General features: G+C 42.9%; 1 protein-coding gene across 2 annotated transcripts in view; it reads left to right on the forward strand.

The window, feature by feature from the left end:
* The window catches only part of PEX7 (peroxisomal biogenesis factor 7), a 345,856-nt gene that overhangs the window by 121,285 nt on the left and 208,000 nt on the right, over positions 1 to 16,571 (forward strand). For both annotated transcript variants that reach the window (XR_011031176.1, XM_068279492.1), the window contains exon 6: positions 13,132 to 13,238. Coding sequence is in view for 1 of the 2 variants with exons in the window: in XM_068279492.1 (XP_068135593.1) it covers positions 13,132 to 13,238 (107 nt within the window). In the remaining variant the exon portion in view is untranslated. The remainder of the gene's footprint in view (positions 1 to 13,131; positions 13,239 to 16,571) is intronic.

The following is a 16,571-nucleotide window of genomic DNA, read 5'->3' on the forward strand; positions in this document are numbered from 1 at the left end:
AGGTAGGTTCCTCCAATATAGGTAGCCAGTATATTTGCCCCAGTATAGCTTAGATAGGTATATACCCCCAGTATAGATTAGATTGGTATATGCCCCCAGTATAGGTTAGATAGGTATATGCCCCCAGTATAGGTTAGATAGGTATATGTCCACCAGTATAGGTTAGATTGGGTATATGTCCCCCAGTATAAGTTAGGTATATGTCCCTCAGTATAGATTAGATAGGTATATGCCCTCAGTATAGGTTAGATAGGTATATGCCCATAGTATAGATTACATTGGTATATGCCCCCAGTATAGGTTAGATAGGTATATGCCCCCAGTATAGGTTAGATAGGTATATGTCCCCAATATAGGTTAGATAGGTATATGTCCCCCAGTATAGGTTAGATAAGTATATGTCCCCAATATAGGTTAGATAGGTATATGTCCCCCAGTATAGGTTAGATAGGTATATGTCCCTCAGTATAGGTTAGATAGGTAGATGCCCCCCCCCCCCTTCCTAGCCAGGAGGGTGTGTGCAGCGGCAGGGAGTGAGAAGTTCCCACTTACCTGCCTTCATCCTGCATGCAGCTTCTATCTTCAGCCTCTCCCGGCGCGCGTCGCATCGGTAAGAACTCCCCCTGTGATGACATGCTGTACGTCATCACAGGGTGCGCCATTACCATAGCGACGGACGCCGGGACAGGAAGTAGAAGCTGTCAGGATCGAGGAAGGTAAGTTGAAACTTCTCTCTCCCCGCCGCTCCGCCTGGTGCCCGCACGCCTGCCGCCCGGTGCCCACCTGCCGCCAGCAGCAGAGCGAGGCCCCCCGCAGTGTGAGGCCCCAAGTGGGGGCGTGGCTTGCGTGTATGCTGGCGGCGCCCCTGGTGCCCCTCCTGCCGCCTTTTAACGTTCATTTTCTGGGACACCTGTCAGTCATCAGGGATTGTTATGTGCAGTGGTCATGTGGATGCATTTACCTTCCATATGAATTAGCCCTAAAGGAAGATGATTGCTGCATGTGGCCTATAAGCACAGACGTATGTCAGCAATGACTGGCCATAATGTTACAATTTCCTTACAGCTATCAGAGGAAACTGTCTGGGCTCTGCAGAATTAATTTAAGAATTGTTAGCTTTAACAGTGTGCATTTCAGGCCTAAATAAACCATTCGCTTTTATTCTGTAATCAGTCGTGGCTGTCCAATCTATGACCACCTCCATCTGTAATATGGTTTTTTTTTTTTCATTTCTATCTTTTCTATCTCTTTGCAGGAAGGACACCTGTTCCTTTCTTCACGGCTGTAATACAAACACTGTCCTGCCTTTATTTCCTTTCCCCCCGACTGGTTAAATGACTGAAATTCAGTGTGATTAGTGGTCTGCCCGTGTCTCTTGTATGCAGAAAACCTTTATTTTGTGTTTGGCTTGAATGTAGAATACTGTGATATGGGCTTTCACTAAGTGTAGGTATTTTATGAAGCTGAATGTGTAAATCGAGTATTATAAAGACTGCGGCTCACCTTCTAAATCAAGGCTCACGTTTCCTTTCCTGATTGTTGCTCTTTTCTCTGCAAAGCTTTTTTTTTTTCCACCCACTCCGTACGGAACACTTTGAGCAATTCAAACTCATTTTGTTTAGGAGGGCGCTTGAACAGCTGCAATAGAAGTATGCAAAAATAACAGCGAAAACAAGTTATGATTAGTAAGACATTATTTTCACTCTGGAATAATAGAACAATCAAGTTTAAGGACGGATAAATATGCATGAGTATGGATGTTGACACTATACAGTATTCACAGTCATTTAAGAGTCTACCATTATTGTTTCTTCTGCTCATTATAGGACATTCAGATACTTCTATGTGCATTTTTGGCAGATAAGATAATTGGAGCTTTTCTCAGCCACCTATGACATTATTATATCTTAAGTCAAAAATATATCTGTTTGTGACAACACTTGTTTGAGTGATATTCAAAGAATTTTCATGGATTTCATTCTCATCCTTTAGCTCCAACCTATAATATTTGTTTGCACAATATCCTTCTTACCTTTTGAAATGTGTGTTATTATTTGAATAATGCCATCATCTTTTGTGACCCTTTACAAATTGGGTACCCTGTATCACCGTGGAAAGGCCGATCCACGGATATCCCACCCTCCTACTTTTGGCGTAAAAAAATAGTCCCAATACTGACCTGCTGATAAGCTGACCCCCTCCCCCATGTGCCGCCCTAGCCACCCATGCAGAGTATGCCCCAAAGTGTGTCCCTGCTGAAAGCATAGCTACTTCTTCTCGCTCCAGTTTGCATTCTCCTGTGTCTTTAGCAGCATCTGAACTGGCCGCTAGAGCTCCAGTCTCACTGTTAAGTGACCACATGCATAGGGGGTCACCCACAGATAAGCTGACTTCCCCACCCAATCCCACTTTACACCCAAAATATGGATGGAAAAATCAACTGGTCTGCAGTAATATACAGTAAATAACTAAATGTATGTTTCATGCATACTCCAAAAGCATTGCAGCCAGGCATAGGTGCCTCCTGTATAGGTAGCCAGGCATAGGTCCCCCAAGTATAGGTAGCTAGACATAGGTGCCCCTGGTACTTTAATCAGGTATAAGTGCCCCGAGTATAGGTGATGGAGGGGGAGCCGCGGCCACACTGCCACTCAGCTGCCGGGAGGGGGCACAACTTTTCCCTCCCTCGCTCTCCCCGGGGGCCCCCTCTGTGCTCCCCCTCCACTGCAGAGTAAGTGGAAACGTCCCTTTATACAGTAATAAATGTGTTGCATTATGTCTGTCTTTTGTCTTCATTTGTTTTGAATTACTATATTTTAACATTAATACAGAGTTTATGGTATACAGTGCTGAGTATAGTACTGTTTTTTTAACTAGTCCTAATTTTAACATTGACTCTCAAGCCACCAGAAACTACACTTACTCAGAATCAGCCTGTAGTTCTATTTCAGGTTGCTGAATCAATTTTGGGATGGGTGATTGAGTTTCTAATGACATTGTGGAGCAATGAAATAGCCACTTTACTGCTTACTCCAAGCCGCTGTACCAGTTTCTTCTTGTGTTAGACATTAGTTTTTCCTCTCTGAAACTCTTACATGTGTGCACAATTTTAAATATGAGCCATGTAAAGTTGCACTTTTCTATCTGTTATTGGCAGAATGAAAAAAAAAGTGGTGCATTCGTTTCTGAGCAAATTTTGCAATATGGATTGGAGTGCCAGTCTGCCTGTTGGTAGGCCTCATAGAAGGATGTTGAATTAGTCAATAAAAGGTATGGTTAGGAATAATCTTATGTGATGAAGGGATCATTTTGTCATTTTTTTAGATGAAAGTGACAGGAGGAACTAAAAGGTTTGAATGAGACCTCAGACCTCTAATGTTACTTATAAGCAGCAGTTTGTGGGATTGAAGTTATTGGGGGTGTTCTCTACTCTTGTGTAATTTAAGGCAAGAAAGCCGAAAGAGATGAAAAGTAGTTCTGTTTTCTTATGTTATATTTGAAGAAGCAAGAGGACATGAAAAAAAGAAACAGCAGGTAGACTGGTTCACATGATAGTAGAGTGGAGAGGTCAGGAGATAAGATTTGAGGGAACATTTGCATTTCTTCTGCATAGAAATGATAGTGAAATCCAAATGAATGCGTTTGTGTCCCATCATTGGGGTAGATGAAAAAGGGAAGGTGTTGAAGTGTAGAACTTTGTGGCACATCAATGGACAACAGGAATGGGAAAGAGTGCTGGAGTAGGAGAAAGTGGAAGAGCTCCCTGGGATTTGGGAATTTGTTAACCTTGATGCTTAGCAAAGAGTGTCTGCAGAAGCAGGGAATGATTTGCTGAAGAGATTAACCACTTCAGCCTTTAGTGTTTTTTCACCTTATGCATCCGAGCAATTTACACCTCCCGTTCATTCACCAATAACTTTATCACTAATTATCACAATGAAATAATCTATATCTTGTTTTTTCCGCCACCAATTAGGCTTTCTTTGGGTGGTACATTTTGCTAAGAAATATTTTCTAAATGCATTTTAACAGGAATATTAAGAGAAAAACGGAAAAAATAATTGTCAATTTTCGGCCATTATAGCTTTAAAGAGAATCTGTATTGTTAAAATCGCACAAAAGTAAACATACCAGTGCGTTAGGGGACATCTCCTATTACCCTCTGACACAATTTCGCCGCATTAAAAGTGGTTAAAAACAGTTTTAAAAAGTTTGTTTATAAACAAACAAAATGGCCACCAAAACAGGAAGTAGGTTGATGTACAGTATGTCCACACATAGAAAATACATCCATACACAATCAGGCTGTATACAGCATTCCTTTTGAATCTCAAGAGATCATTTGTGTGCTTCTTTCCCCCTGCAGTTCTCATGCACTGAAGTTTCAGGCTGCTTGTTTTTCTCCTGGAAACAGCTTTGCCCTTGTCTGTAATTCTTCAGTATGTGAAAGCCCAGCCAGCTCAGAGAACATTTATCCAGCTTGTAAAAGATAAGAGAGAAGCTGCTCTAATCCTAAATAATACACAGGCAGTGTGCATAGAGGGGCCTGGAAGGGAGAGTTTATAGCAGAACCACAACACTGAAGAACTTGGCAGCCTTCCAGACACAGTCCGACAAGTCTGACAGGGAAAAGATACATTGATTTATTACAGAGACAGTGATAGTATAAAGTGCTGCAGTAAGCCAGAACACATTAGAATAGCTTTTTGAACTTGTAGGATGATAAAAAACAGGATGCAATTTTTGTTACAGAGTCTCTTTAAAATAATAAATTCTACCATAATTAAAACCCATGTATTTTATTTGACACCCCCCCCCCCCCCCGCATGCATATGCACGTGAAAATAGTGGGAGGAAAAAAAACACCAAAGAAAAAAGTACACCTTTATCTCCAAATACTATATTGTCACCATACTTTGTACTAGGGTCATAATTAAAATGTTGTGTTAACCAGGATAAATAGGCAGATAAAATGTGTGGGTTGTATGCCACAGTAGCAGTGTTTATATTAAAACTATAGGGGATGAAATTGGAGAAATAGTGTATTTTTTCATTTTTTCCTTGTTTTACCCTTTAAAATGCATAGAAAATAAAGTAATTACTGAAAACAAATATCAACCCCAAAAAGCCTAATTGGTGGTGAAAAAATAAGATATAGATCATTTCATTGTCAATAGTAGAGATTAAGCTATTGGCAAATGAAAGGGATGAGCACTGAAAGGTGAAAAACGCTCTTGTCCGTTAGGGTAAAAACCGGTTTGGGGTGAAGTGGTTAAAAAAAGTTCAGACCCTTAGGTAACTATTTATGGTTTTTTTATTGTAATTTTTTTCAAATTAAAATTTTTATTTGAGTATTTTTGGGTGTGTGGGAGGTAAACAGTTAATTTTAAAAATAAAAATGTCTATTAATTTAAAAAAAAATGTATGTAGATGTAGTTTTACTATTTAGCCACAAGATGGCCACAGAATTATTTTTTTTGGCTTCCTGTAAGCGTACTTTGGTGTGCCCCTATTGTCACTGGTGTCGCCTGCTGCCAATTCCGCTGGTACCATTTGAATCCAGCGCCGACCCCCAGCCGTTATGTCCTGGATGACCGACGGTGGTCCGTTGGCCACGGAAGGCTAATCCGACCTCACTCCTACTAAGTTCCGGGGCAAGGGCGGGGTTCATTTCCATTACTACATCCCCCCTGCTATGCCCGTATCCAATCCGGACACTACCGTGCGCGTCTCCGAGCTCCGCCCACAGGCATGTGATATACCACGTGCCTGTGGCAGCCAATCCAATTCCCTCAGCCTCAATTCTTTTTGGCAGATATTTCACAAGATGCTGATATTGAAAGCATTCCTTTCGTATTCTGGTCCATGTTCACATAACTGCATCCAGAGGTGTAGCTACTGAGTAAAAAGACTGCAGATTCAAGTAAACATGCATGTGTGTGTGAGTGTGTTGGGGGGGGGGGGGCAACTTCTTACCTGTCCACCCTTTTACTGTAGGGGGGTACTTCCACTGCTGGCGGATCTGCATTACAGCATTATATATAATAAAGTGGAATACTGAACAGGTAAGACCTGTTTTCCATATACAACAAGGGTTTTTAATTGGGTTTTAATGAGTCACGCTTAAAGTCTTTTAGCAAATATTTGAAGAAGGCATTTCTTTCTGTAATCTTGGTTTATTATGCGTTCTCAGCATTTTTTCCTCATAGTTTTCCTCATATTTCCTCAAATTAACCAGCCGGGCGGTATGGACGAACTCAGCTCGTCCATTACCGCCAGAGGCTGCCACTCAGGCCCTGCTGGGCCGATTCTCATCAAATAAAAAGGAGCACACGCAGCCGGCACTTTGCCAGCCGTGTGTGCTACCTGATCGCCGCCGCAGCACGGCGATGCGCCGCGTGCAGTGGCGAAAGAGGGTCCCCCCAGCCGCCTGAGCCCAGCACAGCCGGACCAAACAGTTCCGGCCAGCGCTAAGGGCTGGATCGGAGGCGGCTGACGTCAGGACGTCCATGACGTCACTCCGCTCGTCGCCATGGTGACGAGGAAAGCTCATCGCGGCCCTTCTTGTAGAAGTACGCATTAGGAGCGCCCTCTAGTGGGCTTTCATGCAGACAACTTTCAGTTGGCTGCATGCAATCGTTTTTTTTTTTTAAACGTCCGGTCGCCAGCCTGGCGAACTTAATAGAACACCAGGCTGGTTAAGAAAGCTTTCTAAATAAATAGCTGTGAATTCTGTTTTATTTACAAAGAATAAGATATTCTACAGAAACATCTTTAGATGACAATTTCCCCAACTTTAATGCTGTCTTACTTTTTTTTTTTATCCATTCAGCATCGCCAACCATTAGATATTGCAGTGTTCATCAATCCTTTAACCACCTAATCTTTTTGAAAATGTGTTGTCTTTGCCTGAAGGCAGTGTCCTAACTGTGACTGAGTTAACCATTTTGCTGTGCAGCTGTAAAGTTTGTGAAAAACTCTACTCTAGATAAAAAATACACTTTTCTGTAGTGTCTTCTAGCAGAGCTAAATAGATCTCAGAATATTTAAAGGGAACCAATGGTGATATATAAAGGCTTCCCCAATTATTCCCTTTTAAACAATACCAGTTGCCAGACTGTCTGCTGATGTTTCTGGTCAGTAGTGTCTGAATCACACATCTAAAGCAAGCATGCAGCTAATCTTTTCAGAATCATCTGATCTGTATGCCTGTTCAGGGTCTATGGCTGAAAGTATTAGAGACAATGGATCAGCAGGACAGCCAGGCAATGTGCATTGTTTAAAAGGAAATAAATGTCATCCTCCATATGTCGCTCACCTCGGGTTCCCTTTAATAGCTTATACTTAGGTGTTGATGCTGGGAAGTCTGCTGGTTAGTAGATTAACTGATCTGAACTACAGGTGGAATAATTTGGTGTCTTTGCCTGTTCTGCAGAATAAAAAAAATGTTGAGGTCAGCAGTGGCACAGATAGGATATTAAACACCTGGTGCCAAAGAAAAAAGGAAAAGAGTGAGTGCAAAGCACACTGCAGCAAAAATGGGTGTGGCCATGACATGAGCAGAGCTAACTGTAATGTAACGGTGTAACTCTAAGGCTTCCTGCACACTGTATGCGATTCCGATTTTTAATCATTTTGTACATGTGATTCCGATTTTTAATCATTACTGCATGCTGCATTTTTTCTGCGTTTTTTTGTTGATAGCATTCAGGGGAAATCGGGATCGCAAATCGAATTTGCAGTGTGCAGGAAGCCTAAGGCAGTACCCTAAGTTTCCTCCCAAAACACAGTTAGGCAAAGTGACCCTAAAGGTAGTTAGACAATGTTCCCCAACCACACGAGAAAGCAGTGTTTCCCCCATGATGTGGTGAAACCGAAGATTCTAATCATGTATGTGCAGACATTAAATCTGCAGAAACTGCATGTGCTATTATGTGAATGTGGACCAAAATCTCTTAGGAATGCCATGAAGAATAAGGCAGGTCGAAAGGCAAAAACTTAGTACTAGCAAGATGTACCTAATGAAGTGGCCAACAAAATGTATCAATTTCCCTGTTGTATTTGTTTGGTTCATTTATTAGCATATCATTTTGTAATCATGAGCCCCCAAAATGCCAAATGCTGCAACAATAACCCCAAAGTATGCAGATTAGGTGTTCTGACTAAAGAGGGTCCCACTGACCTCATGCTTGTTTTAGGTGTGTGATTCAGACATTTCTTAAGCCAGATAGATCAGGAGGGCTGTCAGGCAACTAGCAGTAATTATGAAAAGGGGGGGGTTGCAAATCCCTAAAAACATGCTGCAGTTGACTGGTTAATCGCTCAGGCATGCACCACCTCTATTAGGCTGAAAATGCATGCCCTACGTCCAAAACAAATGCTACATTTGTTATACTATGGAGGAACTTTAGCTTCCACTATAGATTGCATGCAAAGTATAATATACTGGACACTTGCGCCACGGTGAGGCAGACCTCCGGGCAAGTGGACTAACCTAAATTAAAAACAACATATGTATAACCTTTTTGCAGCTAAGCAAAAATGTGTAACTTACATTTTAATGGACAGCAAGGAGAGGGCCAGCGCATACCACAAAGGCTGCATCTGAAATGACCAACAGCTCACATGTGCAGCACCTCCAATAAGCTATCTGCACACTTTGCATTCATAATAAATGTAGCATTTTTTTTGGACGCAGGGCATGCATTTTCAACCTAATAAAGGTGGTGCATGCCTGAGCGATTAACCAGTCAATTGCAGCCCTCTCCTAACTGGCAGTAATTAAAAAGAAAATAAATGGGAAAGCCTCCATATCCCGCTTACTGCTGGGCCACTTTAGAGGATACAAACACTGCCATAAATATTTCCTTTAAAACAGTGCCATATTCCTGGCAGTCCTGCTTAGGTCTTTGGCTTCAGCAGTGTCTAAACCACACACACACACGAATGGAGAAAAGAGGCAAAGATCGAGCACCATATATAATAAAAGTTTGGTTGTTTGGCTCAGCAACTATGATCTAGTAATGACTTAGCAAAATAACTGAGAGTACTGCACCAAGCATAAGGGAATTAAAGCGGAATATAACCCAGCATTTCATCTTTGCTCTAAAACAATATTTACAGCATATTATATGCAACCAGTATTTTTTTTTTTTTTTACTAGACCAGCATTCGAAGGGTTACACACAGAGCTTGAAGGTTCAGTGCCGTGAAATATGGACACATCCAAAGTTGTAGATTATGCTATCTTGTGTTTACTTAAATGTATCAAGTGAGGTATGTGACACATTCTCTGACTGTGGAGAAGCAGCTCGACACAGACAGATAGTCAAAGCATGTCTGCCTTCAATACGTAATGAATAAAAGTAGTTATTAGTAAAATGTCAGCTCACAAAACAAAAAAACTGTACTTTTGGGAACCTATAATTTCTAAATGAATAATAATACTTATGCACAAAAGCAAATATGATAACCGTATGGCATATAAAAAGTAGGAAAACATGTTTTTATTGAATATTATGTCAGGGTTTTATACCGCTTGAAAACAGTTTAGTGACTAAATAAGGCACATGTTTATATAGAAATTCCAATAAAAACTTAAATATAAAACCAGTGAGGGATGGTAATAGAGTAGTATAATAATGTAAGATGCGACCAGATAATACAGTGACTTTCTTAAAATTACAACAGGTAATAGAAATGTGTCATAATGGTAATGAAAAGATTTGTAAGACTGCAAATGAATCCATTATTATTATTATAAAGCAACGGAAAGTCTGTTCACACGGAAAAAAAATATTGTCATTATTGCACGTTCTATATTGCTACATTAATAAAAGTGGCCATTAGCTTAAACTTACAGTATCTGAAGCAGGATTTAAAATGATGGCTCTGCATCAGGGGCCCCGCCAGCATACAGGCGAGCCACGCCCCCGCTTGGGACCTCACTCTGCTGCTGGCGGCGAGGTGGGGGGGGGGGGAGAGAGGATCGGGCAGAGCAAAGTCTCAACTCACCTGCCTTGATCCTGCACTCAACCTCTATCTTCATCCTGTCCCGGCATGCGGTGTCTGTCGCTATGGTAACAGCGCAATGGCAGAGCGCAAAAGACATAAGACATACATACATACATACATACATACATACATACATACGTGCATTACAGGTATATATGCATAGCACTGGTGCAGAGTGCATTGTTACAGGCTAGGGCGGCAAGGCCAAGAGTCAGTGTAGGAGACTGGAAAACGGAGTTGTACATGGACTAAGCTAAGGGTCCCAGGTGGGGGGAGTGTTCAGAAGGAGGACTGCCTGGGGAAAAAGGTGTTTCTGCGCCTCGTGGTTCCGGAGCGAACTAATCTGAAGCGTCGACCCGATTGGAGGGGCTCAAAGAAGTGGCTTCCTGGGTGGGAGGGGTCTTGGGAGATTCTGCTGGCTGTTTTCGTCATTGTGGCAGTGTGGAGGAGGTCAAGAGGGCGTAGAGGTGTGCCAATGATCTTTTCCACAGTGCTAATTACTCTCTGAAGTTTATCCTTGTCGCTAGCGTTGGCCACCGTATACCAGACAATGATGGAGGAGCAGAGGATGGACTAAACTGTTGCAGAGTAGAAACTGTTGAGCAGATCACGTGGGATGCCAAATTTCTTCAGCTGGCGCAGGAAAAATAGCCTCAGCTGAGCTTTCTTCTGGATTCTGGTAGTATTCTGACCCCATCTTAGATCACTGGTTATGGTGGTGCCCAGGAACCGAACACTTGGTGCCCTGGAGACTTCAGTTTCCCCAATGAGGACTGGTGCAAGGGCGGGAGGATGTTTTCTGAAGTCTACAATTAGTTTGACAGTTTTGGATGCATTGAGGCCGAGATTATTTTCCTTGCACCAGTTACAGATCCTCTCAATCTCGCTGCGGTAAGCCTGCTCTTCGTTGCTGCTGATGAGACCGATGATGGTTGTGTCATCCGCGAATTTGATGATCTTAACAGAGTCAGCGGTTGAGGTGCAATTGTTGGTGTAAAGGAAAAACAAGTGGGGACAGTACACACCCCCTATGTTGGTGGATCTCACACCGGAGGAGCAGTTGCTGAGCTTGACTTGCTATGTTCTGTTTGTGAGGAAGTCCCCGACCCACCTACAGTGGGATGGGTCGACCCCAAGTTGCGCAAGGTTGTTGAGCAGGATGTCTGGGCGAATGGTGTTGAAGGCCGAGTTAAAGTCCAAGAGCAGGATTCTGGCATAGGAACCAGGTGTGTCGAGGTGCTCTGTGATATACACCAGGCTGACATTGATGGCATCCTCAACTGACCTATTCGCCCTATACGCAAATTGATAAGGATCGAGAAGGGCATCGGTGGAGCTCTTCAGGAAAGCAAGAACTAGTCGCTCAAGGACCTTCATAATGATGTGAGTGAGGGCTACGGGTCTGAAGTTGTTGTGTTCAGTGTTTCCTGTTTTTTTGGGGACTGGGATAATTGTGGACCTCTTGAAGCAAGGGGGAACCCTGCCTTCCGCTAGGGACCTATTGTAAATGAAGGTAAGGATGGGAGCAAGCTGGACTACACAGGTTTTCAGACACATTGATGACACGCCATCCGGGTCTGCTGCCTTCCTGTGGTTGAGTTTGTGGAGTTGACGCAGTACATCCTCCTCCTGGACTTTGATCGACGCCAAAGCATCATGCCCCCATGGGATGGGTGGAGGGGGAGGAATATCCTTTGGTGTGGAGAGGTGCTTGAATCTACAATAAAACTCGTTAAGTTCCTCAGCTAGTTGAATACTAGGGTTTACCTGATCGTGGGTGGGTTTGTAGTTGCTAACTGCCCTGAGACCTTTCCAGACCTCCCAGGAGTTGTTTGACTGGAGACTGAGCTTCAGCTTCTTGGAGTAGGCCCTCTTTGCAGCTTTGCCCATAGGTGCCCATAGGTGCAATATGTCTCCAACTGGAGACATATTGGAGACTAAGCGGCTGGGCCTCTAGCGGATGCCTGGAGAGCCCTGAAGACTTCCTGCATTTGCCGCTCGCTCCCTCGCTCTGCCGCCGCGCATATCGGGAGGGGGGCCCCCCGAGGTGAGGGAGGAAGGGAGGATAGGAGTCGGGGGGCCCCCCGGGGGAATAAAATAATAAAAAAAATATATATATATAAAAAAAAAAAATACTTAATGGGCCCCTGAAGAAAACGGAACTTCAGGGGCCCTCGTGCGGCTGCACGGCCGTATGTCCGCCACTGGTCAGCGCAATTGTAAGGACATCAGAGAGTGCATAGACTGCACTGTCTGATGTTTCCATACATGTGCTGCGATTCACAGCTGAATCGCAGCACATGGTTGCATGCACTTCGGCGCATTTTGCACCACTATCCCATTCATAATAAATGAATGGGATCGCAATGGCCTCCTCTGGTGGAATTACAAGCAACACAGAGCCGTGCTGGCACACGGCTCCTGCAGTGCATATGGAAATGAGCTCTAACGCAGAACAGAACTTTACAATGTAATGTTGCATTGACCACAAAATTCCCTTCTTCACTATCTATGCCTGCTAGCTAATTCCTTATGAAGATTTCCTCTAGCTTTATCTTGAGTTACAGATTACCCCACAAGCTCATGGTGAGTCTGAACTCCTAGTAGTGTGTAAGGGACTGAAAATGGTTCAAAATACCTTTTTACTAAAATGCTATCTACTGCACAATTTTGCCTTTTTAAAACAGAAATTATTTGTGATTACAGTATTCAGGTTAGAGTGAGATTTGAGGTGTGCCACAGTGCATCTTTGCTGAATCTGTCAATCATCCCTTTGTTTTCCCTGATAGCTAAACACCACATCAGAACCGCTGGAATGCAATGATGCGTCAACTTGTTAATTATGCAGAGCCAAACTAACCTGACATGCGTACAGACTGTTTCGGATTGGTTGATCCTCATCAGTGCATGACATGGATTAATAAGGCTCTATGGGGTAACTTCATCTGGTGACTTCTGGTGTAGTAAATGAGGGAAAATATTCCCTGTGGGAACGCTGACTGTAAAGATCGATTCTCAAACCCTGCACTACTCCATCTAAAACTAAAAAAAGCATAAAAAAGTTTTCATTTGTCATGCATTGCATCCTTATAACCGCTATGTCTACATCTATTTTAGGAGATCAGACTTTAAGGATCTGGGATGTGAAAATGCCTGTGTCTAAACTAGTCATCCCAGCACACCAAGCAGAGATTTTAAGTTGTGACTGGTGCAAATATGATCAGGTAAGCATATTAAAAGTCATGTATGATTTTTCTGTGCAACTTTATTCATTAGCCATTTTTTCTCTGTTTATCTTTCTGGGCATTTGTGGATTCTGTGGAATAATAATTCTTTTCTGTGACTGTATTGACTAGTAAACTAATGCAGCAGAATGGACCAGAAGCATAAACTGATGGACTCAGATGCAGAAATAAGTGCAATCTTTAACCACTTCAGCCCACAGGGTTGAAATTTTTTTGCATCTGAGCAACTTTCACGTCCCATTCATTTGGTAATAACTTTATCACTACTCGGCACAATGAATGGATCTATATCTTGTTTTTTTCGCCACCAATTAGGCTTTCGGTGGGTGATACATTTTGCTGAGAATTAATTTATTGTAAATCCATTTTAACAGGAATATTAAGAAAGAAATGGAAAAAAATCATTATTCCTCAGCTTTTGGCCATTATAGTTTGAAATGAATACATGCTACCATAATTAAAACCTATGTACTTTATTTACCAATTTGTCCCGCTTATTACACCATTTAAATTATGTCCCTATCACAATGTATGGCGCCTATATTTAATTTGGAAATAAAGGTGCATTTTTTCAATTTGCGTCCATCACTATTTAGAAGCCCATAATTTAATAAATCATATTGATATACTCCTTTGACATGCATATTTAAAAAGTTCAGACCCTTAGGTAACTATTTATAGTTTTTTTTTTTTTATTATTGTAATTTTTTTTTTTTTAATTTAAACTTGTATGTGGGTATTTTTTGGTGTGGGAGGTAAACAGGGGTTTTTTAATGTATTAAAATGTATTTATTTAACACAAAGTGTGTGTTTGGTGTAATTTGCTATTTGGCCACAAGATGGCCGAAGTCAAAAAGTCCTGGTAGCGATCGATCTCGCTCCCAGGCAGAAGAAAGGAGACCAGAGCTCAGAAAAGCCGCAGCGTCTAAAGAGACGCTGTCGGCTTTTCTCCGGGGGGGTCCGATCAGCGAAAGGGATTTATAATCCCTTTCACTGATCGATGGGCTAACGGCCAGTAGCGGAGGCGCGCACGGGGGGGGGGGGGGGGGGCCGCGGGAGCGCGCGCGACCCGCGGGAGTGCGCGCAGCCTAACTGGACGAAAATTTTTGTCCAGTTAGGCTGAAGTGGTTAATGAAGAACTGTAGTAAAAATAACATAATGAATAAAATTGCTTTGTTTAATACAATATTCATTTATAAATGATTTAGTCGGCGTTTGCCTAACGTAAAATCTTTCCACACCCCAATTTACATTCTGCAATTTATCCCAGGTCGTGACATTTTTAGTCCTGTCAGGTGCATCTTTGCAGAATGTATGTTTATCGAGAGTTTTAAAGCCAGCAGAAAATAAACCTGGTCTCCCAGAATGCTGGGGGGGGAGAATTCTACATATCTGATCAGACTAGGCTAAACCTCACTCGGAGGTCTGGGTTACATACACATATACAGCAATATATAGCTATAGGAAGGTTTCTGATGCTAGAACAAGTAAATTAACTTAAAGGTGGGTATCCTGAATAATTTACTGGATTCTATTATATTTCCCTACAGTGCCTTTTTAAGTGTTGTATGTGCAGTAAGCAGAATTGTGCACGTAAATATAGTGCAGTGCATTACCTGCAATGTATTTCATTCTGCTCGTCTAATTATTATTCTGCTTACCGCAGTTTTGTGTGTACATACCGTATATACTCGGCTATAAGTCGAGAAATTTAGGTCTGATCTACTTTTGTAAAGTAGGGGGGTCGACTTATACTCGTGTCAGACCTAAATTTCTGACTTGTAGCTGAGTATCAATTGACCCCTCTGCTCTGCATCTGCTGCAGTATGATCCCACTAGTGCTGCCAGCCAAGCGGATTTTATCCCCCTGCTCTATGATTCCTAGATGCCACAATGCTGTGCCCCCCTGCAAGCAGGAGAATGGACTAACCCCCGCTCATTACTTATTCTCTCAGGCGGCAGCTGAGAATGCTGGTCCCCGCTGAGCATGTGATGCTCCGGCGGCTGCCGGGGTAGGAGCCGCTCACTTTTCCCCATTAAAATGAATAATACAGCTCTCTCCCTGGCACTCGCTGTATGTGCTGACACTTCAGGGAGGAGCAGCAATTAGATGGGCATGGGACAATGATGAGAATGGCGGGGGGCGGAGATTAAATCGCCGGTGTCCTGTCATGAAATGCTGCTTGCATCAGGGATAGGCAGGTGAGGACAGTGATCGGTGGCTGGAACGGAGGGATTTAGAGCGGCTCCTACAACCGCTGCGGGAGTAGAAGCTGCTCTAAAAATCCTTCTGTTCCAGCCACCGATCACTGTCCTGACCTGCCTATCCCTGATGCAAGCAGCTTTTCATGACAGGACACCGGCGATAAAGCTTCATTGACAGTGCGGTATCCTCTATACTCCCTCCTTTCCGCTCTCTGTCCAATAGTACAGCGCGACTCCCGATGTCACATGACACATGAAGTCACATGACATCAGGAACCGGAGCTGTACTATTGGACAGAGAGCGGCATGAATGGAGAGTGTATAGAGGATTCAGCGCTGGCAATCGAACTGTAAGTGTTGGCTTCTGCTGCAGTGCTCACTGTGATCGCACAGAGGGGGGGGGAGAGAGGATGGAAGCACAAAATAGTTTAGCATTGCGGGGAAGGGGACAGAAAGAAGCTGCCTTCCCAGCGCATAACATTACAGAGTTGTGCTGGGAGGGAGGGGGGATTTTCAGTGTGTTGCAGGTGATTTAGCACTGTGGGGAGGGATAGAGAGATGCTGGCTGCTGGGGCTCTGGGAAGGGTTTATTGTTTAAAGCAGACCTGATCTCAGATCTTTCTCTCTGCTCTAAAAGATATGCAATAGCATGATATCCTTTAAAAGAAAAATGCCTTTTGTTTGCAGATGAATTGCAGAATTTGTATCAGCTGTAGTGTGTCTACTTCCTGCTTTCATGGAAGCAGGCATATTGTTAACATCCTGTGCTTTCAAATGAGTTTATCTGCCTTGTCAGGTGACACAGAGAAGAGATCAAATTACAACTTGTTATTAGACACAGATGAGTAGGGATTAGACAGGCTAAACTCTCTTAATACATACAGTTTGCATTTCTCTATGTTTTCATTATGTCTTGTGCAAGGCTTCAAGTCTACTGTGCAGCCATTAACTTTGCTAGATAGACTTATACTTGAGTTATTAAAAAATTCCAGCTTAAGAGGGTCAAATAGTGGGGTCGACTTATACACGAAGTCGACTTATATCCGAGTATATACGGTACGTGTGTGCCAGACCAGAGCAGAATGTAGAAGTTATGAAGACCCTCTG

The sequence above is a fragment of the Hyperolius riggenbachi genome, chromosome 4 (assembly GCF_040937935.1).
Source record: "Hyperolius riggenbachi isolate aHypRig1 chromosome 4, aHypRig1.pri, whole genome shotgun sequence".
NCBI lineage: Eukaryota > Metazoa > Chordata > Amphibia > Anura > Hyperoliidae > Hyperolius > Hyperolius riggenbachi.